This window comes from Alexandromys fortis, unplaced genomic scaffold (genome assembly GCF_014885135.2).
Source record: "Alexandromys fortis isolate MF-2015 unplaced genomic scaffold, M_Fortis_MF-2015_v1.1 scaffold_0, whole genome shotgun sequence".
NCBI classification, from domain to species: domain Eukaryota; kingdom Metazoa; phylum Chordata; class Mammalia; order Rodentia; family Cricetidae; genus Alexandromys; species Alexandromys fortis.
Window position 1 is genome coordinate 23,353,547 of NW_026067949.1, and position 23,158 is coordinate 23,376,704.

At 47.7% G+C, this 23,158-nt stretch overlaps 1 protein-coding gene across 7 annotated transcripts in view; it reads right to left on the reverse strand.

Moving 5' to 3' along the window:
• The window catches only part of Apbb2 (amyloid beta precursor protein binding family B member 2), a 316,947-nt gene that overhangs the window by 70,753 nt on the left and 223,036 nt on the right, over positions 1 to 23,158 (reverse strand). For 3 of the 7 annotated variants that reach the window (XM_050149871.1, XM_050149869.1, XM_050149868.1), the window contains 4 exons: positions 20,792 to 21,000; positions 12,961 to 13,023; positions 12,471 to 12,556; positions 12,318 to 12,378 (listed from right to left, as the gene is read on the reverse strand). In XM_050149871.1, coding sequence (XP_050005828.1) covers positions 12,318 to 12,378; positions 12,471 to 12,556; positions 12,961 to 13,023; positions 20,792 to 21,000 — 419 coding nt within the window. The remainder of the gene's footprint in view (positions 1 to 12,317; positions 12,379 to 12,470; positions 12,557 to 12,960; positions 13,024 to 20,791; positions 21,001 to 23,158) is intronic. The other 4 variants (XM_050149874.1, XM_050149873.1, XM_050149870.1 and 1 more) reach the window with 3 other exon arrangements.

Genomic DNA, 23,158 nt, shown 5'->3' on the forward strand with positions numbered 1-23,158 from the left:
CTAGTCCATCCACGCGGGGCACTCACTCACTCGATCCCTCATCCACCAGGTACATTTTGTGGTCTCCCAATTTTCCTGCTTCCTCGACTCACACCATTCAATGTTCCCCCTTTCTGAGGCCCCTAACTTCTGAGAGCTAGAGTCCCCCTGGGCGCTCCCGGCTCTCTTCTTTGCTCCACTTTCCGCCATGGCTAGTACTTTCATTTAATTGGCACACCTTGAACTTGTGAGTTTTGTGGTTGGCTGCCCCCTCCCCATCTGGAAGGTGAATGACCTGAAGGGAGGGGTCTGAAGTACAGCATGCCCAGCCCCTTGGCACACAACCTGACCACTGTGATGTGAGCTTCTACCAGGAGAAACTGGACTCACAGCAGTCCCTGGCACTCAGACACTTAGTAGGGATTAGTGCCATTCCCGGGACTCATTTTAATTTGTACTGTTGGCTTCGAGAACGGTTTTGTTACACTACTCGTCAAGAAAAAGCCTGCAACACTTTACTAAGTGTCTGAAATAAATTCAATGAGTTCATAACACGGGAAGACCCACAAAGACCTCAATTAAAAACACGTCTGTTCCCAGGCTTTAGGAGCATTTATGAGTCATTTAGTCCTCGAAGCTGACTCCCAGCAAGCACTTAGGAAAAGCATTTAACCACAGCACAGAGCCTTGAACATGGGACTCTGGGGATCCCAGAATCTGACCACTTTATTTCACAGCTGAGTAAATCCAAGTCCCCAGAGCACTGTCAGGGCTGCCACTAAGAAGCATGGGTTGTCTGCTTTGTGAGTGGCAGGTGCGGTGGGACAGTGAGGGAGGGAGGCTGCCCTGCAAGATGTCCTTGTCAGTACCACCCTCTTGCCAAAAATGCTATTGGCCTCAGGCACCTCCCATGCCCTACAAAGATGAGGGAGGTCGGCCCAGAACCAGAGCGATTTGAGAACTTGCTTTATAGATTAGCTCTATTCAATTCTTAGAGTAGGAATATATGAGTTTACAAGTGTCAAGTTAGCTGGGCATGATGTTAATCCCAGCACTCAGGAGACAGAGGCAGGTGGATCTCGGGTTCAAGGCCAGCCTACTTTGCATAGTGAGGTAGAGGTCAGTCAGGAGTACCATAGTGAGACCCTATCTCAATAAATAAATAAACTAATAAATAAACGTGAGAAGTAAAAAGGAAGACCACTAAGGCTAATTCCAGAGATGTTGAAATGTATCCTAAGCTTAACCTGAAGGCAGACACACGGCCAGATGGAAAAGACTCTCCTTGTCATCCTCACAAGAAACAAGGCACAAGGCCCACCTGGAAGAGCAGAGCAGAGTTTCTCACACACTCAGTTGCTTCCCACATTGTCCTTCGGACTGGGAACCTCACCCAGTGCTGGCTGAGCTGTGGTTTTCCAAAGCACAATGTGTCTGTCCTGGAATGAACGGCTGTGGCCTCTGCAGACTGATGTAGGTGCTATGTATGCCTAATCTTTCCACAACCACATTTTACCTTGACTGTGTATGGTACAGGTTTGCACACATGAGTGTATGCCTGGAGAGGGGGCAGGGGCCTCTTAAGACACCCAGTAGCTCCAAAAACTAGAAACTCTCCAAGGGTAACCATGACAGGCCAACCCTGTTGATCACAGAGCAACAAGGAGCTAGATGGTTCGAGGTCACGCTGCATGGCACCAGGACCCATGGGTCCCCCAGATTCTAAGAGAACTCACTACAGAGTTGGCCTGATTACAAAGGCCAGGATGGCAATGAGGGCAGGAAGAAGCAGTAAAGAGGCAAAAACTGGCAAAGACTCAGAGAGCGCAGGGTCATAAAGACTCATAGAGGGAGGGCAGGGAGTAGCTCTGGTGAGGAGTCTATGGCAGGGAAGAGTGAGAAAAAAAGGCTGTTGAGATGGATCAGCAAGTAAAGACACTTGATCCACACGAAAGAAGAAGAGAACGAACTCGGACAACCTGTCCTCTGCCTGTCACCCACACCAACTACACCCCCTTCGGGGACACACACACACACACACACACACACACACACACACACCAAAGAAATGTGATTTGTTTAAAAGAAAGGAAGATAAACTCTATTAGTTTACACAGCCTACAGGCTGTAAGCACTGTGTCCCCAGGCTATGCCAGGATGCAGACATGCAGAGCTCTCACATCAGAGGAGCCTCTGCTGCGCAGTACTGGTTGCACCTTGTTATATAACATTGGGGATTCCGCCTGCTGAGTGGGCCTGGGGTGGATCCAGTCCTGAAGCTCTCTAAACCTTCTCCCCAGCTCCCCGAACTGCAACTATAGCACCCAGTAGCTCCCCTCCTCAGAGGTAAACTAAGACCCCGTGTCCTCTTTACTTGGTCGACAGGATTCATTATGGGCAAAGGACTTTCCCAAGGTCTCATGGCCATGGACTGTGAAGGTGATCAGGTGGTTGTATTCAACACCATCCTCTTGTTAACATCGATGGCCACTCCACTCGTCAGTAGAGATCAGGGTCCCCAGAGTATTTTGTTAAGTGCAATATTTTAACTGGGATTTGATAGCTGCTCATTTTTCTTCCAATGAGAAGTATCCAGAGAAAAACCATAAGAGAAACAAACACAAATTGAAGTGACATAAATCCTGTAAATTGCAAGGGGGGTGGAGATGGGCAGGACAATCCTCCTCAGGGGGGAACGAGACAGGAACCTCATGTGAGAAAATGACAACCCGAAGTGGCTACCTTCAGAGGGTCACGTGCAGGAGCGGTGGAGTTACAGGGAGAATCTGGGGAGCAGAAATGCTGAATTCTGGAAAAACAAAACAGACAGAAACCAAGGCCGCCTCTAGGGAGGGCTATGCAACCTTGTGGAGGGGGGATGGGTGGGTGCAGGTCTAAAACCAGAACGATGGCTTGGCTCTCCCGGGTGAACCTCCCTGGACCAAAGGTGACAATGGGGCCAGAGTCACGGACTTGATTCTGAATCCAGATCTCTGTGTAAAATGTTACTTCTGGGGATACCACAGCAGTCCCCCACTTCCCTTCTCTTTTCTTTGCTCCCTTCCTCTCTCACCCCTCTCTGTGCAGGGTCCTGCTGACCACCTAGGCTGGTCTGGGAGTATACCACCACACCCAGCCGACCCATCCATTTTCAAATCACTTCGTGGAGAGCTTTCCCACCCCAAGGGAGAGGACAGAAAACAGACTTAAGGGATGAAAAGAGGCCACACATATGCATGTATGCCTTCAGAATCTCTGCGCTTATCAATAGGGCAATGTGCCCAATGTTGGCCAAGTTACCTTTGCACAGGTCTGAGCAGTCTCCTCTTAGGTGGGCAAAGTGGTTGCTTCATCCAGTGCCTCATGGTCTGTGGACAATTCCAAAGCACTGGCCATGCTCAGAGATACAGACAGGCAGGCAAGCAGTCAGACAGACAGACAGACACACACACACACAAACACACACCCATGCTAGCTGCAAACACATACACACACAAAGTGCTGCCCACACACGTGTGTGGATATATGAGCCTTTCATATAAGAGGTTCATTATGAAGTTCAGAGGAATTGGGTGGCATTTATGTATAATATATCCCCCCAAAGCATGTCCCACGCTAGCTAAACACATTAGCTTCCTATGTCAGTGTCTCTTCAAGGTTAACAGTTTATTAAGTTATAAAAACAAACTGAAATATGGGGGTAAAATGTTTTACAAGTGTTCTATTATTTATCCCAGTCCATCTCTTCAGCAGAAAGCATGTTTTAATGCTGTTGATGGCAGCCGGCCAGAGCTGGCCACACTCTCTCATCTTTGGCAGTTCTTGTCACTCTGAAGATCAATGTCAATGCCGAGGAAGAGTGGCGAGCAAGGAGCCCACAATCTCCTGTACAGCAGGGCAATCTTAGTATCATTCACAGTATTAACACTTATGTAGAACTTTGATTATTTGAAGCTATAAAATAGAGCTCAGTGGTAAAGCATTTACCCAATATGACCAGAGGCCTGGATTCAATATTCAGCGACATGTCACAAAACAGCTTCAACAACAGCCCCACTCCCAAATCTAAAGCCAAGGTGTTGAAATAAAATATTCCCCACCAGGCCTCTGGAGGCTGACCTCGAACCAGAGGTCCCAGAAAATGAACGTCTGGGTCTGGATACTGGGTGCCTCTTCCCATCTCCTGCTGGACCAACCAATAACTCTGGACTGATGACTGTTGTAAGAACGGGGCTTCAATACAAGGGGATGGGGCAAGCAATCTATTCTATGTAAAGTGAACAATCTCTCACACACAGACACATACACTAAATGCAACCAGTCAAAATTGCTCCCAGGCTTGCTGCATCTCTAAAACACATCAGCCAACAGCCAGTTCTATTAATACACAGGAATCCTTTACTGACTCCTGTCTGTGTGCAAGATCAGAGCTTCCTGTGTGACTGGTCTATAAGCAGGTATTTTCTACGTTTTCACTACAGCCAGTGGGTGCCACACATCTGCTCTGCATTCATGACACATTCCAAGGCACATGGGAAATAAAAGTCCAACCGCTGAAGTCATCAGTTCCAGACTCAGAGACTGTGCATACGTGACACCTTAGAGATGGGACGCACTGGCCCCAAGACTAGACTAAGTCTCCTAATATCTCCAGGGACTTTATCCACACAACATCCCAAACAGCTAACCCCCACAAATGGCAAGACACTGGACTATTTTCTAGGAGGAATTTGGGAGGCAATAATATTTTATGTTGTCTCTAGACTAACTCTGTGAGGTCTCCAGGCTAAGAGTAACATCACTATCTTACAGATGAAAAAAGTGAAGCCCAGAGAGGTTAAGGGGCTTGTTCAAAGTCACACTGAGTACCACTAGCTGATCAGACCGGGGATAGACCTCAGATATTCCAACTTCACACTCCTTTCTCTTAGCGCGGTGTGCTACAGACATTCCGGCTGTATTTCCCCCTCTGTTGTTAAAAAACACCAGCCACACACACACACACACACACAATTATATTTTACTTTCCATCCCATCTTAGTTAGGTTCTGTGACTGTGAAGAGACACCATGACCACAGAAACTCTTAAAAGGAAAACACTTAAATTGAGGGGGGCCTGCTCACAATTTCAGAGGTTCAGTCCATTATCATGGTGGGGCGCATGATGCATGCAGGCAGACATAGTGTTGGAGCAGCTGAGGGTCCTACATCTTGCAGACAACAGGAAGTCAACTGAGACATTGGGTGGTATCCCGAGCATAGGAAACCTCAAAGCCCACCCCCACAGTGACACACTTCCTCCAACAAGGCCACATCTCCTAATAATGACACTTCCTATGAGATTATGGAGGTCGATTACATTCAAACTATCACACCCCTTTTGGCAAAAGAATATCACCACATATATAGTCCTGGTTTCCCTAGGATTCTATATGTAGACTAGCTAGCCTCAAACTTGTGGCAATCCTCCTGCCTCTGCCTCCAGAGTGCTGGGATTTCAGGAGTGCACTGTAACATCTAACTTCTTAATGTCTAAAACTGTGGTACGACCACAAGTGAACTTGGGCTTTTGGCATGGAACACCTACCACTATGCCCGCCCTAGAGAACCAGAGGAGTGAACCAAACATACTCTTTAAGGGCTGGCCTGCACCAAGAGAAAGGACAGTTCAATGGATCAGAGCTGCTGTTCAACAACTGGTCTGCCTCGGTCCCTGCAGGGAAAACAGAGAGTGCATCTCCTGGGCTTGTGGGAGACAGACCCAGGTGAGGCCTGGGGGGCGGTGCCAACAGGGGAGCATAAGTGAAGCAAGCTTTGGCTAGACTCCTGACTGGGAAAGTGCTAGTTCAATGGCCAAACATGTTTTTAACGAAGGAGAATTTCATCTCGGGGGCTCTTAAAGCCAACTGAAATAATCAGTGTGCTTGTTTAGTGAATTATCGCTCTTTAATTCTAGTTGCCTGGTAACCGTCTGGTCTATCGTAACTTCTGGCTTGCTGTGACCACTGTACCTTACAGAAACATCTTGTTTTGGCCTACGGTTGCAGAGATCTCAGTCCATCAGGCACATGGCTGTGGGAACATGTGGTGGAGACTCCTCGCATCACGGCAAACAGGAAGAAGGAGGAATAGGGTGGGAACCAAGGGCTGGGATGCAACCTTCAAAGGTCCTTTCCAAAAGACCTTCTTCCACCAGGTAGACTTCACCTCCCAAAGGCCCCACAGCCTACCAACACCGATGGCCGCTATGTTTTCAGCTCATCCCATGCTTTCCACAGGTAGAGAGAGCGTGGGCCCGTGGGGGATGTTTTAGATAGAAACTGTAACCCCGTCACCGTGAAATGACACCACTGTGGTCTCTCACATATTACCAGGCTTTCCTCCCGAGTCCAGTGGGTCACACACCGATATGCAGGCACTTGTTATTAAATAAATAAATGCCACTGATCAGTTGAGAGTCCTCATTCCAGGCTGTCAGTATAGAAATGGGAAATACAGAAGTGTGGCTGCTGATCAGATATGATTTCCTCACAAGTACCTAAGCCAGAGGCAGAGGAAGAACTGAGAGCCTGTTCTTCACAGCTGAGCTGGGGGCCTCAGACTCATGAGCTTTTGCACAGGATTGAGGAACTTTAAAGCGAGGAAGAAATGGCTTAGGGAGAGAGGACCTGGCAGCAGAATCATTTCCATTGTCGTATGCGAGAACCATCTTTTTGTTAACGGCAAACAAACAAGGGATGTCTTCATTACCACTAAAAGACTGCTACCCAGCAACCAGCCCAAGAGAACAGGCTAGAGCTGTGTTGAGTCTTCTGTGGGGAAGCCATGGAAAGACAGCTGCATTCCAGGAACCTCCCTGAAGAACTCAGTACTGCCGAATGAGTGAATGAACCACATCTCCATCGGCTCATGGCTGCAGAGTTCAGAGAGTCCATAACCCAGAATTCTCTCCCAGATTCCTACAGGGCCAGGTTCAAGTACCTGCTGGCCCTCTCTGTCAGCACAGCCACCCCTACACTATTGCTGGCTGTGCCTCATCCATTCTCCTGATTCCAACAGAGCCCTTTCAGGGAAGAGGGCGAGCCTGTCTTTCTTTAATTAGCCTCTTTGGGCATCTGCCACCAGGCCCAGCCACCAATAGTTGATAACGAAGTCTCTTGTCCCAATGGCGTGCTTCGGAACTCAGCGACTCACCCCTGCCAGCTGATTCCTGGATTGCTCACTTGGACAAGGGTAGTAACCAGAAGTTAACAGGGGGAAAGAAGCCAGGCTTCTGCCAGGACTTCAGTATTATGCCTGGCCATGTTGGCAAATAAAGCCAGGGAAACAGCTTTAGAAGTACAAAAATCTGTCCTCTGGGCTAAGAGGAAAATGAGCTCTATCCAATGGCACCGCTGTGGGCTTGGGGGTCTGGGGGAGGAGATGGACCAGACCATGCAGGGCTTTGAGGCAGCCTGGCTTCTTGCCTTGCTATTCTGTGGCCAGCTATGTCCGAGCAGAGCACTGGGCTCTTCCTTCTCGGGGCTGAGACGAGAAAGGAGATCTTATGATTCCCTCTATCCACGCCCATCCAGAAGCCACGCCTCAGCGGGTACATCTCATTTGGCTGGGATGGAGTACATTTGTCAGGGGCTCTGGGACTCGTTTCGTGACTGAATCATGTGAATGGCCGATGCCTGGGATGGCATTCTCTCTCTCAGAGTTGCCACAATAACGCTTCCCAACATATCCCCCCTGTCTTGTGGCCCTGCCGCTCTCCCGTCAAGAGTCTATTTCTCTACCTCTTGAACTGGAACTCTATTTTGACTAACAGGATAGGATGGCATCATGATGGCATCATTTCCAAGAAAAGCCTTCTCTCACCTTGGCATCCTTTCCTTCCTACCCAGTGACCTCTCCTGGTAAAAGTCCAAGCAACACGGAGTGGCCCTGGAGGATGTGTCCTGTGAAGGGGCTCACTAAAGTAGATCCTCCGGGTGCTGCTGCCTACTAGTGGATCAGAGAGGAACTGCACCGCTGTGCTGCTGAATTCGGCGCAGGTTCCCAAAACTCGCAGTCATGAGCAGAATAAAACAAGTTTCCAGCTACCGAGTTTTGTCGCATTCTATTATGCAATGCAGAGGACAAGATCACGAGGCCACCTGGTGATAAACAGCAGACCTTGATCTTGAACCTAGGCAGTCCAGGTCCAGAGCACATGTCTTACCCGTTCCACGGAGTACTAAGTTCGTGTGCACCTCTGGCACGAAGCATCCGACAAATGCTCTCACCTAGTTAATGAACCCCACACTCAAATCCAGTCCCAGCGTCTCTCACTTGATCTAAACCACAGGAACATTTCTCAGTGTGCAGAGCTATAAAATCCCACAGAAATGCTAAGCAATGATAACGACTTTGTTACAGATCAGAAATAAATCTCTGGACGAGAGCCGACACTCCCTGCGATTTCCTGTTTATCTATTAGGGTTAATCTAGTCAGCTTCCGGCTAATAGAATTACTTCATGGAAATATATGCTAATAGGAACCAAGGGAAGGCTCAGATAAACAAATCTCAAGAGAAATGTTAGAATCCCGTGCTCATGAGAGTCCCTCTGTTGAGTGTACCTGCCCTGACTGGCATCTCTCATTCCTTTCTTTCTCCTTGTGGGGCAGGATGCAGCAAGGGCAGGACACAGGCGAAGCTCTCATCAGATCCAGCGCCTGGATAATAAAACGCCCGAGTAACCCAAGCACTAACTGCCAACGGCCACAGCACTGGAGGGGACTGCAGGAAAAAGCCATGCTTGCGTCCATATAGAAGACGCACCAAAACCACATCTTCTGACAAGTTTCAAACTTGACAGTGCTGCCCACATGGTGTTCTCTATAGGCCTGCCGCATCCGTGTGGCTCCTGGGCTCGGCAGCGTGATCCCTTGTCCTGCACCAGGCCAATCATACCAAGCTGCCAAAACAGCATACTGCAAAGCAATGGACCACAGGGATCCAGAAGAGAACGAGAAGTCCATCTCTAGGCCACAACTCATGCCCACCTCGAGCAACTCTGCTACCTCAACCCCATCTAGTCAGACAGCCACAGTGGCCCGAGGCCTGAGGAAATGGTAACTTGGAACATGTGTGCCTGACACTCGCTTGGGCTTGGGGGTCCTATGTACCAGAGTTCACGTCTCATTTCTACGCGCTACCAGGTGAGCACACTGATGAAATGGATTCTCAATCCTGTCCAAAGCGCTGCTTTCTTATCTACAATGCCAGGAACCCTTGCATTTGCGGGACAAGCTCATGAGCAGAGAGAGCATAGGGGCTGTGAAAGGGGAGCCTGCCCTGTACCCCTCCTTCTCAAGACTCGGACAGACACGGCCAATTCATCTCCAAATGCTGTGGACTAGGGCTGCTACATTTCATACGAATCTTGACGACATCTCAGAATCAGGAGGGACTTCTAATAGGAGGCACAGCCATTTTACAGATCAGGAATTTGAAACCTGAAGGATCTGATGCTTGGGAGAACGTAATCTTGCTTATTCACTTCCTTTACTGTGAGTTCAAAGCCCTTCCTCATGAAAAGTGATTTGGTATATGCTACAACAAAGATCGGGCAGCTAGAGGCTCAGGAAAGCCATGTTCAACACCGCTTCTAACACTGACTGCAGAACCCTAGAAGTCGCAAAATCTTTAAAACCACTTCCAATTCTATTCAATCCAATGATTCCAATAGTCCTTTTCTTTGAAGGTGTAATTCCCAATATTGTCCACCAGGTGGCACAAAATCTCCTTTACAGAAACCTGAACAGTCACAACAAAGGACAGGGAGGAACTGGTTATATATATATTTTAAAAAAGCATCAACTTTCCCACAATTTGACTTTAGTGTTAATCATGCTTTTGGTCAGCAATGCACTGTGTGTCCTAGGAGACGGACTAAACTTGAGACTTCGAAGCAGGGATGTGGGTGAGCCCAGGAAAGACCACAGAGAATGAAGTCTCGGTTTAGTAAGCGCTTCCTACCTGGCCGGCTAAGTATGGTGAGCAGGGGTCATGTGATTACCTGTGAAAGGCCTGGATGTGCAGGGTATTGAAAACGTTTGCTTCCCTGATAAAAGTCAGTGAGGAGGAAAAGAAATAATTGGCGGGAATCATCTCAGACTACCATGGCAGACAAGTTTCGCATGTATAAAAACCTCTAGGGAGTAAATGCAAGTGGCTTCGTGGATTATATCCTGGGGACAGTAGACAGTCAAGAGAGGACAGTAGAAGAAAAGCTGGCCAAATCAGAACAGAATGCTTACTTAAGGGCTTTAAATTATTCTGTAAGGAATGCCCTCCTTGATGACCATGTAACAAGGGATTTTTAAGCCTGGCCATGGCTCTCAGTGGTAGAGTATGTCCTTGGCAAGCCTGCAACTATGGGGTTGAGTCTTTAATACAGGGAAGGAGGGGCAGAGGCAAGGAGGTGAAGGGAGAGGGGAAATTTAATACTAGAAAGTAATAGTTCATATGCAGTAAAACCAAGACAAACAGATAAAGAACGGCAAAGCCTCGGGTGACCTGCGACGTGGGAGGATGGGGAGTCTACGGTATTATCGTGGATGGGGACGCTACAGTATTATCGTGGATGGGGACGCTACAGTATTATCGTGGATGGGGAGTCTATGGTATTGTCGTGGATGGGGACGCCACGGCATTGTCGATATGAAAGCAGTTTTCCAGGAAGAGACAGAAGCCATAAGACTGATGGCACAGACCTAGCAATATCGGCTTCAGCAACCTCTACCAACGCAGTAACTGACAGAGAAAAACAACGCCCATTTTTAGGGAGCTGTAGCTCTGCTCTGTAGTGTTTCGAACCGTGCCGACGGTGCCACGGCCTAAATGGGGGAGAGGGGACATGCTACTAATTAAATAGCAATAATGGCCAGCAATAATGAAGTTAAGGAGGCCGAGCCAGGGAACTGCGGGAAGGGCCATGTGCAGGAACTTTCAAAGTGCTCCTTATTTGCACATAGAATCGACGGATGCCGGGGCAGAGAGAGGATATTAGTGAGGAACCGACTGCCTCTCAGCTCTATGATTATGACGATGTTAATATTAGGGGAAACAGGGCGAAGGGCACATGGGGATTCAAGCCTGAGAACTTCAGTGAGTCCTAATTATTTAAAATAAGATTAGGTTTCAGAACTACATACAAGCTCACACACAGATGACTGCCAGTTACAAAACGTATTTAATGTCTAAAACATGAAGAAGGCTCACAGACATTTTCAGAGTTATACACATACTCTGTCATGTGTGCTCGTATGGACGCTGCCATTTCTGTTTACAGGGCTCACCAGACAACTGGTCTACCAATTATTCTTACCTTCCCAGCATGTAGGCTTTAGATAAGTGATTTTATATATATATATATGTATATATATATATGTATATATATATATGAAAATCATTTTTTAACACATGAGAGAGTTCATACTTCTTGCTTAGGTGTGACCATGGAGGCCAACAGATGGCGTCAGGTCCCTGTCAGCAAAGCTACAGGTGGTTGTTAGCTGCTGGAAACCAGACTCGGGTCCTTTGGATGATTGTACCTCATACACTACATTTGTAATTTGATACAATATGGAATTAAATATCTTTTGTAGTGCTTGTCCGTCTGCCCGTCTGTCCGTGTGTGCGTGCGTGTGAGTGTATGCACATGTGTTCTTGAGTTGCACTGATGATTGTATAACGAAGCACAAGGGAACAGTTGCAGGCTCTAAGAAACCGGGAGGCCGATGTGCACTGTGATTACTATACAGGTACCAAAGCCCTGCAGCCCCCTTGCCCTCAGAGTTAGTTTCTTCACCACGGGGACCTTCTGGATCAGGGGTGGGATGGAGGTCATTTGAAGCAGGTTTCAGTTTGAAGATGTCCTTTCTGAAGGACGAGTTTCTGACTTGGTTCTCCTCAGGATGTGCCCCATGCTCCCTAATAATGACCCACAGGTGCTCTATGCTGAGAACCATGTGACCGGAACACGCACTCCCAACCGCTTGGGACACGCACAGAGCCCGACACCTCTACTGATACATTTTGGCTGGCTCGTCTTTTCCATCTTTGGGCTGCCTGCGGGCCACCACTCCTGTCATGGACAGCATGGTTAGAGTCTGCGCGGTGGTGACTGCAGAAATATCACACACCTAAGCTGGAAGAGGGGTGTTCTTAAAATGTCACAGAGACTGAGAGAGAGACAATGAAAGGATGATTACTTAGTAAGTGGCTGGGGGAGGGTGGCGTTATTCAAAGCCATTACTCTGACGGGACAATGTAAGCTCTTTGCTGAAAAGCATCTTTCTTACAAACCTTGGCTTCTGGGTCACTGTTGACACTACAAGAGTCATCGTCATCAGCGTGAGGGACATTTCTAGGAAGAAAACATAAAACTGGTCTTAGAACAGTGTTGTGAAGGCTCAATGCAGCAACCACCCTTTTTGGCAAACCCTTCTACCCTCCTACCTGAGTTTCAAGGAGGCATAGCGCAGTGTTGCTCCCTCAAACTCTTTTAAACTGGGGTCTGGGTTAACTGTGGCTGCATGCAAATCCTGGAGGGAAAAAGATGCTGTTAAGGCACAATGGAAGGGCCCGTGACCCTGCCTCAAATACCAAAGAGGAGCGAAAGCCCCAGCAAGAGGCGCAGAGTGGATGTGAGCTTAGGCAGAAAATGGCATGCAAGGGCTGCCGCGTGCTGACGTGGCTCACGAGCTCTGGTTCTTACAGGACAACAGGGGACCGGGGACACACCAGCTTGAAGTCATTCACAATGGGAGACATCAAAAAAGAAAAACACAGACAATGTGAATGTGAGCGGCATGCCCCTGGCAAGAAGCCCCACGGCTCTGTCCCTGCAGAATGCATGATATTCACGAAGGAGAAAATTAAACAGCCACAGCCATGCAGAAAGGAACAAAACAAGATGAAATGATCTGAAATCTGACAATATACTTGCCTTCCAAATGTCACTATTAATCTTTCCCCCATTCAGAACAGCAAAGTCACTCCATGGCTGTTTCTAGACATATAATTATTCACACAGGAAAAAAAAAAGCACATTGATTTAAGGAAAAAAGGAAAAAAAAAACACAAGGAGAAAAAGAAAAAAAAAACACAAGACACTGTTGTTAGCATTGATATTCACAGGATGGGTTAGGGAACAAATTAAATCTAACAGTAACTTGTTAGTGCTCTCTCTAAGTTAGATTATTACCTGGCCAGGCCAGGCCTCAATTACCTACCAAAGTAAATGGTTCAACATTATTAGGACGCAGTGCGGTTATTTCCTAAATGTGGTCCCAGAAGGAAGCCATATGCTTTCCTGCCTTCAGTCCTCAGTCTGCACGATTCCACTGAGACACCCTCCAGACACACACAACCACACACATGTGTCTAGAGATACAAGAGGGATCAGGGATGTCACTAGGCTGGCTTGGAGACTGGGGGATGCCCATATCTAAGACCACAAACGTCTGGAGTCCAGGTACTGTTACCTACAGAGGGAATAGGACAAAAGCTCAGTCAGGGGCAGAGGCTGACGTCACCATCCTGGTGGGATTTATTCCACATAATGGAAGGCAGCCCCACCCAGTCTACTGTGAACTACTGGTTCATAAAAACGCTCTCCTTCCAAGCCTCGCAAGTCTGTCCAGAGTTCACACCTGGTGGGGAAGTGATTTTCTAAATGGCTACAGACCGCAGCACAGACCTCCGCCATCCTAGCGAGGAGGAAGCTCCCCCCCCCGCCCCCCACTGTGCTAAGGGAATACTCACATATTTTTCTAGATTTATGGAGCTAAATGAAAGGACTAAAACTCAAGGCTGGCCTGGTGGCCCCTCAGATGAAACATCAACAACGGAAAGGTGGTTACCATGTAACTAACTCCTCAACTGCAGTTGACAGCAAATGAGTAGCCAAGGGTGACCCAAAACTTACAGTTGGGCCACTTAAGACAGCTTTTCACTAAGAGCAAAACAAATCAGCTTCAGTCCAAACCCCGTGGGATGGCGGGCTGCCTAACTCTGCCGACATGGCAATGGTGGGCTGGCTAACTCTGCGGACAGACACGGCAGGGTAGAGGTTCTGCCCACCACCTCCACTGGCAACAGAACTGGCTTTCTGTTTTGGGCAGGGAGCCTGAACTGCCACTTTCAAATACAAATGATTGCAGATCCCCAGACTAATTTCGAAAACTAATCTCTCCCAGTGAATATAAGGATAAAAATGTCGCCCGTCTTAGCTCTCTCCTTACTCCATGTCCCTCAAAGCGTGTTCGGCCTCCACTGAGAAGTGTAACTGAGAATATTGCCCAGTTAGATCAGAAGGGCTGGGAGCCTGAGACGGGTACACGGTTTTAGCTATGTGTGTTTTCCTGTGTTTTTTAATATATATATATTTAAAGTGCACATGTGTGTATATACACCTGAGTATACGTATATATGCGCATCAAATACATGCAGGGGCCTGCAGAGACCAGAAGGGGGCATCAGATCCCCAAAAACTGGAGTTACAGGTGATTGTGAGCTGTCACGTGGGTGCTGAGAACCAATCCCAGCTGCCTTGCAAGAGCGGGGGGGGGGGGGGGGGGGGGAGGGGGGGGGGGGGTGGGGGGGGGGGGGGAGGGGGGGGGGGAGGAGCAGGAGGAGGAGGAGCAGGAGGAGGAGGAGCAGGAGGAGGGGCCCTCTTAACATCTGGGTTCTCTCTGCAGCCCCACTGTTCCTGTTCTCAGAGTCACTCTCTGGAGCTATAGAAAATGCTCCCGGCAATTGTGAGCAGCAAGTGCAAGAAGAAACATCAAGCTGTTCGTGTCTTTTCCAAGCAGCCCCCACGGCTCCACATCAGGACCCTGGCTGCAGGGTGGGCGGTGCCCATTCTTCCTTTAGGTTGACCGCTGAAAAGGGGCATCAGATGAGGATCTGAAGAAAGTCAAGCTAAGGCATGTTTGTGTGGAGAAACCTCAAAGGAAAAGGAAAGAAGAAGCGGGAATGAGAAGAGAATGGGGGCACGGTGCAGAGAGGGAGGGAGAAAAGAAAAGGAAGAAAGGAAAGAACGGAGAGAGAGAGAGAGAGAGAGAGAGAGAGAGAGAGAGAGAGAGAGAGAGAGAGACGAAAGAAGGAGGGGTTGATGTCTGAAAACAGACACTTGCAATCAGAAATTATCTAAGAAGGGCTCTGTGTTAGGACAGGAGAGGACAGAGGAATATTCTAAATGGACCATTCAGAAAAACTTCAGGACTTAATGAAAACAGGCCTCTGTGTGGGTGCCGGATTTTATGCCTTTTTATATCCTGCTCTCTAGACACAGGAGTCTCTGTAAAGGGAAAGTTGACTGTGGTTCTCGGCCTCTATGAAGCCAGCCCTTGTGCTGTGGAGTCGGTTGGCAGCCACCGGGCGGTCACCTACGTCTACATAAACAAAGCCTTATGCAATGATTCTGCAGAAGGTTAACAACAGTGAGCATTTGTTGCAAGACTCAAGTGAGGAATAATGGCAAGCTCATTCCGACTGAGCCAAAGGTATTTCTTTTTAAGCCCTATTTTAAAAACAATTCATTGATATCAAAGATGAAAATTTTCCTTTCTGATAAAAGCAACCCTAACTTTTCTTTTTTTTTTCCCATTTTAAACAAAGAACAATACACACCTTTTCTTAAATTTTTAAGAACATGGTATAGCTAATTATTTTTAATAAGAGAAAATATTTTCTATATTTAGCTAACTATTTAATAATCTGGTTTATTTGTTTTTATAGTGCTGCAGCTCAAGCCCAAAGCCTTGAGCATGTCAGCCAATCACTCTCCCTGAGCTACAACCCAGCTCTAGTAAATGATGTTAGCTAATAAATATTAATAATAATAAAAAAAACCCACCAGAGGTTCTCTGGCTCAACAGAAAGCCTACAGTTACTTCAGTCTGCAGTGTAGAATGGAAAAGATGGGGACGCGATGGTGGGGGGAGGTGCAAAGAGAAGGCAGCAAAAAGGAAAGAGGAGGTGAGACATATGTTTCAGGTAGGAAGTGACACACGATAAGATGAGAGGAAATGGAAAGAGAACCTCTTCTGTAAGCAGCAACCCGCCTGGGAACCTTCTAGGCAGAGTGGCTAAAGTCTGGCATGGCCACGAGATGTCCTGGGGTAGAGTTGTAGCTGGACTGCCTCCCAGTCCTTATCCTGGCCCTGCTCAGGGTGCAGCATCCATTGCTCCAAATGTGATGCTCAGGGTACAGCATCCATGGCTCCAAATATGATGTTAACAACTCCAGAAATCAAAGAGAAACAGACCAGTGACCTTCAGCTGGAAAAGGTCCTTCTTCAAAATGCCAGCAGGGTGTTCCTGAGGATGGATTCTCAGGGGCTGGAAAGCCTTAGGAGGAAGCCGTCTTAACCATGTGCTATGGCTGAGATGGGTCCTTTCAAAACCCTGTTTGGGAAATAATCCCAAGTGTAGCAGTGTTGGAGATGGGATGGGGACTAATGGAGGTGGTAAGGTCATCAGCTCCACGCTGGGAGATGAATGCTAACCACCAATGTGCTCAGACTTAACAGTCCCAGTCCGTCCTCTGGTCTCCTCTTTGCTCGGAGGATGAGGCAGCAGCAAGAAGGCTCTCATCAGATGCAGTTTCTCAAACCCGGACCCCCAGCCTACGAGGAAATACGTTTCTGCTCATTACAAATCTCTGTAGCGCTCTGCATCTGGAGCAGAACAAACAAACAAAAGGTCCAGGAACTCGCCCTCAGCTCACAGGCTGGGAGATGCTGCCCTGGCATCTACAAGGCCCATCTCTGAGGTTCTTGCCTGCTCTTGGCTGTCATACTCACTTGACTGGGCTGTGTAATTTGATGAAATGACAGAATGGTCCTTTGATGTAGCAACCTTACTCCAGGGACAACATGGAAATACCTAGGTTTCGAGGATGGACATTGTGCTCTCCCTGGGGCTGATAACTGTTTAAGTTACCAAGTGTGTTAGGTCACAAGCACGTTAGCAAGCAGAGAGACTTGAGCAGACAAGGTCTCCTCTGAGGGTCTCACTCTCCACACTTCTTAAGAAACCCTGGCAATCTCCGCAGAAAGATTCTAAGCAAGTCTTGGCCCCAGGCCAAGAGCTATTCATAAAATATATCTTGTATGCCCCTCCCCTCTTTTTAAAATCCCACATCCACACAATTTCAGAGGTAATTTGGAACAAGTAAATGGTTGGGGAGGGGAGGGGAGGAACAGTGATGTGGGCCAAGTTTCAGCAGCAAATACTTCTCGGCCAGTTTGATGAACTTTCAGAAATACCGGCTGGCACGTGTGCTGGAAACGGAAACATTATTCGATGTGCTCAACACTTCCCGGGTGAACTTTGGAAAGCGAGATGTAAAATTTTCAAACTGTAAGGAAGTTTGTGGTCCTCAAGTTTCTGTGCCATCAACAGATTTGGCGCTTATTTATCTGATTTTTCTTTTCCAGCCAGCTCACGAGAAAGCTCAGTGAAAACATGCATTTCTGATAGGACACATTACAAGCTACCACTCTCTCTCTCTCTCTCTCTCTCTCTCTCTCTCTCTCTCTCTCTCTCTCTCTCTCTCTCTCTTAACATTCTGCTCTTTTTTTCCCTCATGTTTTGAAATTAGTTGAAATAGATTCTATTTAGGGATCAAAGAGCTGGCGCCGGGGAAATAGTCATTTCTCGTCCGCTGCCATCGGCACCTGGGACGACGTTATTAAGAAATCATTTTCTGGGTGGCTCTGCGTGTCACACGTGGTCCTCCCTGTGGGTGAGATGTGGAGATCCGAGAATCTCCACGCTTCCTAATACAGCGTGTCCACTCACGGGTGGGAGCAGAGGGCAATGGTTCAAAGTTCAAGGTTAACTCTGCTTGGTTCAGGAGTGACAACCACCCTTGGTGACAGGTGTGTGTTTGAGGGGAATAATGGGACAAGACCCCGGCCGGGCCCTGAACACATGTGCACCCTCTTGGGGCCCGTGGTGTGGGGTCACCCTCAAGGTTCCCATGCCCTGGGTATATTATGTGGCAGGCTGCCTCCCTCAATTTCATCTCCTTTCTGTCCGCTCATCCCTTTGCTCCTGTAGTGACAACGCACTGGCCTCTGCAGTCTGCGGGGACGTCTGACTTAGCAGATGCCTCACGTATGGCGGAAACTGTGCATGGAGCAAACAACCCAGAGGTTCAACTGAGGAAGAGCTAGCTACTCATCTGAGAAATGTCTGTCCATCAGAGGGCTGGTGGCCTGAGGAATGCAGCTTAGTAGCTATGTGAGGTACCAGAATGGATGCATCAGCAGACAAATGAATGTGTGAACCAGTAAATATCCAACAAAATGGTGGTGGTAATGTGTTTGCCTGCAGGGCATGAGGTTCTGGGTTGGATCCCCAGCAGTAGTGTAAAAACATAAACAAATAAGTCTGCAAACAACCAAACAGAGGCTGGGTATGAGTCAGTCACCGCCTGTCTGAAACTTCTAAAACCATTCATTTAAAAAAAAAGTCCCACTGAGGGGAAAACTGCACAGTAAGCACACATGGGAAGCAAGAGAGGGCAGAATGCAGAGTAGTCAGGGGACCAGTACTACTACCGACATGGCCACTCAACTCCTGGTTCTCAGAGGCCACCTTCTCTGCCATGGCAGAGCCCTAGAAGGGTCAAACACAGTGTTTATAAAACACTACTCTAATGTTGTCCTTTGCAGTGCTGGAGCAGCCAGCTCCCTGTGCATGCTGGGTAAGTGCTCTAACACTAGGTACCCATTCAGACCCAACAATTCTTCATAAGCAAAGAGGAGGCTGAATGCTCCAAGTCCTATGAAGCCTAGGAAGGGGCCCTGGACAGTGGGTGGGTCGGGGGCGGGGGGGGGGGAAGCAGGCACAGAATGGGAAAGGACAGGCAAGAGTGGGCCCCACGAGCCTCAGGGATGAGACAGTTTTACCCAGTGCCAGCTGTCCAGTCCTACTACAGTCCTAAGACACTTACAGACAACACTGAAATGAAGCTTTACCATGTTAATCAAAGGCATAAAAATCCAATACACACAACCCCAGATTACACGCCTTGGATGCCCCCGGCAGGCACAAAGAAGGACTTACTTTCTTCTAAGTATGCAGGGCACAAAGCACCTGGAATAGGGAGTGGGTCTTGAGTTAGTTCAACCTCCCGACTTTAGGGACAACAGGAGGCAGAGGACATTGAAAACCTAAAGCCAGAGACACTGAGAAGAATCCTGGCCAGGGATTCCGAGGCTCTGGGTGCTGCTGTGTGTCCCCGCGAGCTCTGTGCCTTAGTTTTCCCACCTGTAATGAACTTTCCTGGTTGTGGGTTCTCCACTGTCGAATACAATTGAACAATTAGGATAGAATAACTCAGCCTGCTATAGCAAGATCAGAGGCACATACTGGCCAACTCTACATCAGGGAGCCCATCTGCAGTGCAGAGATCAGGTCCAGGGTATGTCTGAGATGGGGCGGGATGCAGACGCCTTCACATCACACCCGTTGAAAGCTAGCGCTGTACTTTTATCCCAAGCACACCTAACACAAGGTGAACAAGTCACTGGAGAGAAGTTGCTTAGGATGTAGAACTATTAGGCTTCAATGGAAGCTATAAACCGTCTAGTGCTAATCAGCAAAATCCTATGTGCTTCACTCGCGCTGAATCACTTGCCTGATGACCAGGGCAGAGCCCAAAGCAGCCGAGGCTCTTGTCTACCAAACACCGCACACCTAGTGCCAACCCTTCTGTCTAAAGATGGAGAACCGGGGCTAGGGCTGGGAAAGAGACGTCCAAGCCCCCTAAAGCAGAAAGCTGGGTACAATACCAGTCTAACTGCCTCCCAGAGAAGAGCAGGTCACCAATCAGAAAAGTCAGGAACGAGATGCAGGCTACTTTAAAAGGCAGGAGTGGTGGGGGCGGGACAGTTTGGCCAGTTAGGGGTAGAGTTCAAAGGCACTCACTTCTTAAACCGAAAGAAAATGAGCTTGTTTACAGAACAAAAGAGTATCAACAGAAGAAAGGGGAGAGGGCAGGAAAGAGAGCCTGCTAGAGTAGCCATCGATAGCAATAAACAATGAATGAATGAATGAAGTGAGCTGTCACATGGTTGTGACCTTCCTGGTGATAATTCTCTTGAGCGTGCTATTACTAGGACTGACAAATATTTGCTGCAGGAATCATTACATGAATGGATATCACAAGGAAATTTTTTAAGGCCTCAATTCTTTGTTTAAACATCCCGATTTCTTCCTCAGGGATACCCGGAATTTACGCTGCTAATTATTTCCAAAATAATGTCACTTCTGCTAAATAAACACATCTCTTTTTTTTCCTCCTTAAATAGGAATTAAGCATCTAAGTGCTCTCAAGGGTTATTCCTGCAAGACATCTTCTGCATGCTAGCAAATGAACCCAAGCCTAATAAGATACGTGGTAATTATAACACATCTGGCCAAGAGATGTTCTTCTATGTGTAAATATTTCATGGATCCAGCACCATGCAATGGTACCTGCAGAGTAAATTGCAGCCTCCGTGAGCCCTAGGGAAACTTAACCACTTCCCATTAATCAGCTCCTCTTGTTTTGGTACCTAGGATGGGGGTGTCAAGAGACCAGAATCTATTAAGAGTGAAAATAGCCCTGAATGACAGACATTAACACTATTTTCTAAGAGGCTGCATTGCTGAGCTCTCAAATACAACATGCATGGCCATCAAAAGGCTTCCCTCAGTGACATGTCGGGGCAGGGGCTGTTAGTCTAAAGGGAAACTGAGTCACATCTACTAAGCTTTACCTCATTCTCTGGGGTGGGAGATGACGTCACAGAGCTAAGAGAGCCTTTCCTAGAACCCTGGATGTCCACTGGGATGGAGACAGGCCGTTCCCACTGAGTAGTTCCTGTTGGGATGTGCCAGTAGTAGGTCCCAGCAATGTCACTGATTCTTTTCCAGCCCGGCGGTAAATCTGGATCCGTCTGAAATGAGTGATCGCTCCAGATATCTGCTGAGAAATGGGAGAAAAAGAGAATTTTATTAAAAGAGAAAAGGAAGCTTCCAATAGTCAGGTAAATCCCAGAAACAGAAACATCTACGTTCAACTGAGAAGAACCTGCCTATAAAGTATGGTACAAAAGGGTAATACAGAAGGGAACAGAAAGAGCTGAAAAGGCTGTTTGCCATTCTGTGAAGACAGGCACAAAGACCTCTTTTCCAAGCCATCCCTCACCTCCAAGAGCCCCAAGCTAAAGCTCTAAGATTCACAACCAAGCATGCAGGCAAACTCCACACTTTTACATACGGAGCCTACAGGATCCCGCTGTCAATCCGGAAGGATGACTGGTTGGCATGACACATCCTTCCTGGCCATAAGTCTAAATTTCTGCAACCACTTTCTATAGATAAGCGCTGTGTTTGCATTGAAACACCCACAAAGGAGCAGTGTCTTTTTCAGGCTTCCGGGACTCTGAATTGCACACTTTTAGGAAAAGCAAACTGAAATAAATAGCTGTGGGATTCAACAGAGGACCAGACTGGCTTTGCAAGTGGGCCGGTAATGTAGAGACATAAGAGAAGGTGGGAGTGAGAGGCCCTACAGAATGGCAGGGAGTGTGCCCAATGGGCAAGCGTCTGCAGGGTCCAAAGGCATTCCGATTCAATAAATAACCCTTTAGCACAATGGCTGCCAAAGAGAGCTTCCCCACTGGACAATTCCTGGCACACTTAACCCACCCCAGCACTTTCCTTATCTATTGAGTAAGCATTTGTTTTTTTTTTTTCATTTTTGTCCTTGAGTTGAATGATAAAGGGATTAAAATGTACAAGAGAAAAGAAGTAGAGCAAGGAATTCAGAAATGGAAAGATCGTGGAGAAGTCACAGAGCTAACAGAGTCTGTGTGGGCAGGCTGACCACTTGGGCTCTAGATTTGAGCACTGTTCTATTCTAAGGGCTCAGCCCTTTTCTACACAGCAGTATGAAAAGCAGGGATGCTTTACTCCATTCCTAGTGAGACCACACGTGGGTCTTGCTCAATACAACATCACCGTGTAATGTGGGCACACGTTACCAAAGCTGTTACGGGAGAGAAGAAAGAGAGAAGCCAAACAAAGAGGCTGGGTAAGTCCATGGGCACAGATGTGTATCCACACTGTTGATGGTGCCCCAGCATCTTAGCTTGCCAGAGGCAAAACTGCCACCAGTCTGGGATTATGGTGGAAACATTGCCCTCTATCCATAGGAAAATGAAGCATGAGTATGCGATTCCAAGTTAACAAAATTTGCCCAAACAACTCTAACCAGATGTGTTTCTAGTCCCCGTTCCATTACACCTCTTGGGGGGGGGGGCATGGGTTGTTTCTGAGATCCCTTCGTTGTTAGCATCTCAGCTGGGGCAGGGAAGGTAAAATGCAGAGGACCTAAGTGGAGAGATCTGGAGTATGCGAGCGCCCTTATAGGGTCTCATTTATGGGTCCCAGACACAGAGACCAGGGACAAAAATGGGAAAGGGATGAAAAGGGTGCCTGTTCCTACCTCCGTGGTTCATGAGGTCTGCGCATTATACCTGAGAGTGAGGAACAGTCACGCACACCATCGGAGTATGACGTCATGGCAGACCAAGGACAGGGGGTAAGGCCCCTAGCTCTTAAGCCAGGCTGCTACCTAGACTATGTGAGAGGAACTTTGCACTAGATGGGAGGACTTGAGCTGTTCTGTGTTGAACCACAGACAATACATTTTTCTTTAACCTGGCTTGTATTTTTAGATTTCTGCTGAGATCGTGTTAGAAAAAAATACTTGAAAGGGGGGGGCTTATTCTGTTGCTAAAAATAGATGACAATGATGGTGGTAGGAAAAGTGGGCAAACGTCCAACATTCACAGTTCCAGCATCCTGTCCATCTCATCCATCAGCCTATTTCCCACACCCCCAAAACAGGTATTCAATAACGGGAGGATGGGTGGATGAATGAAGAAAGAAGGAAGAAATTACTGAATGAATTAGGTTTTCCAATAGCAAACCTGGCATCTAACAAAAGAGGAATTCTGATGCAATGAGTTCTGTACACTGTCATCACAAAACAGATCACTAACGTTCATTTAGGGTCAATGTCTATTTCCTTTGATGGCATATATGACTGTCCTCACAGGTAAACAGAGATACAGCCG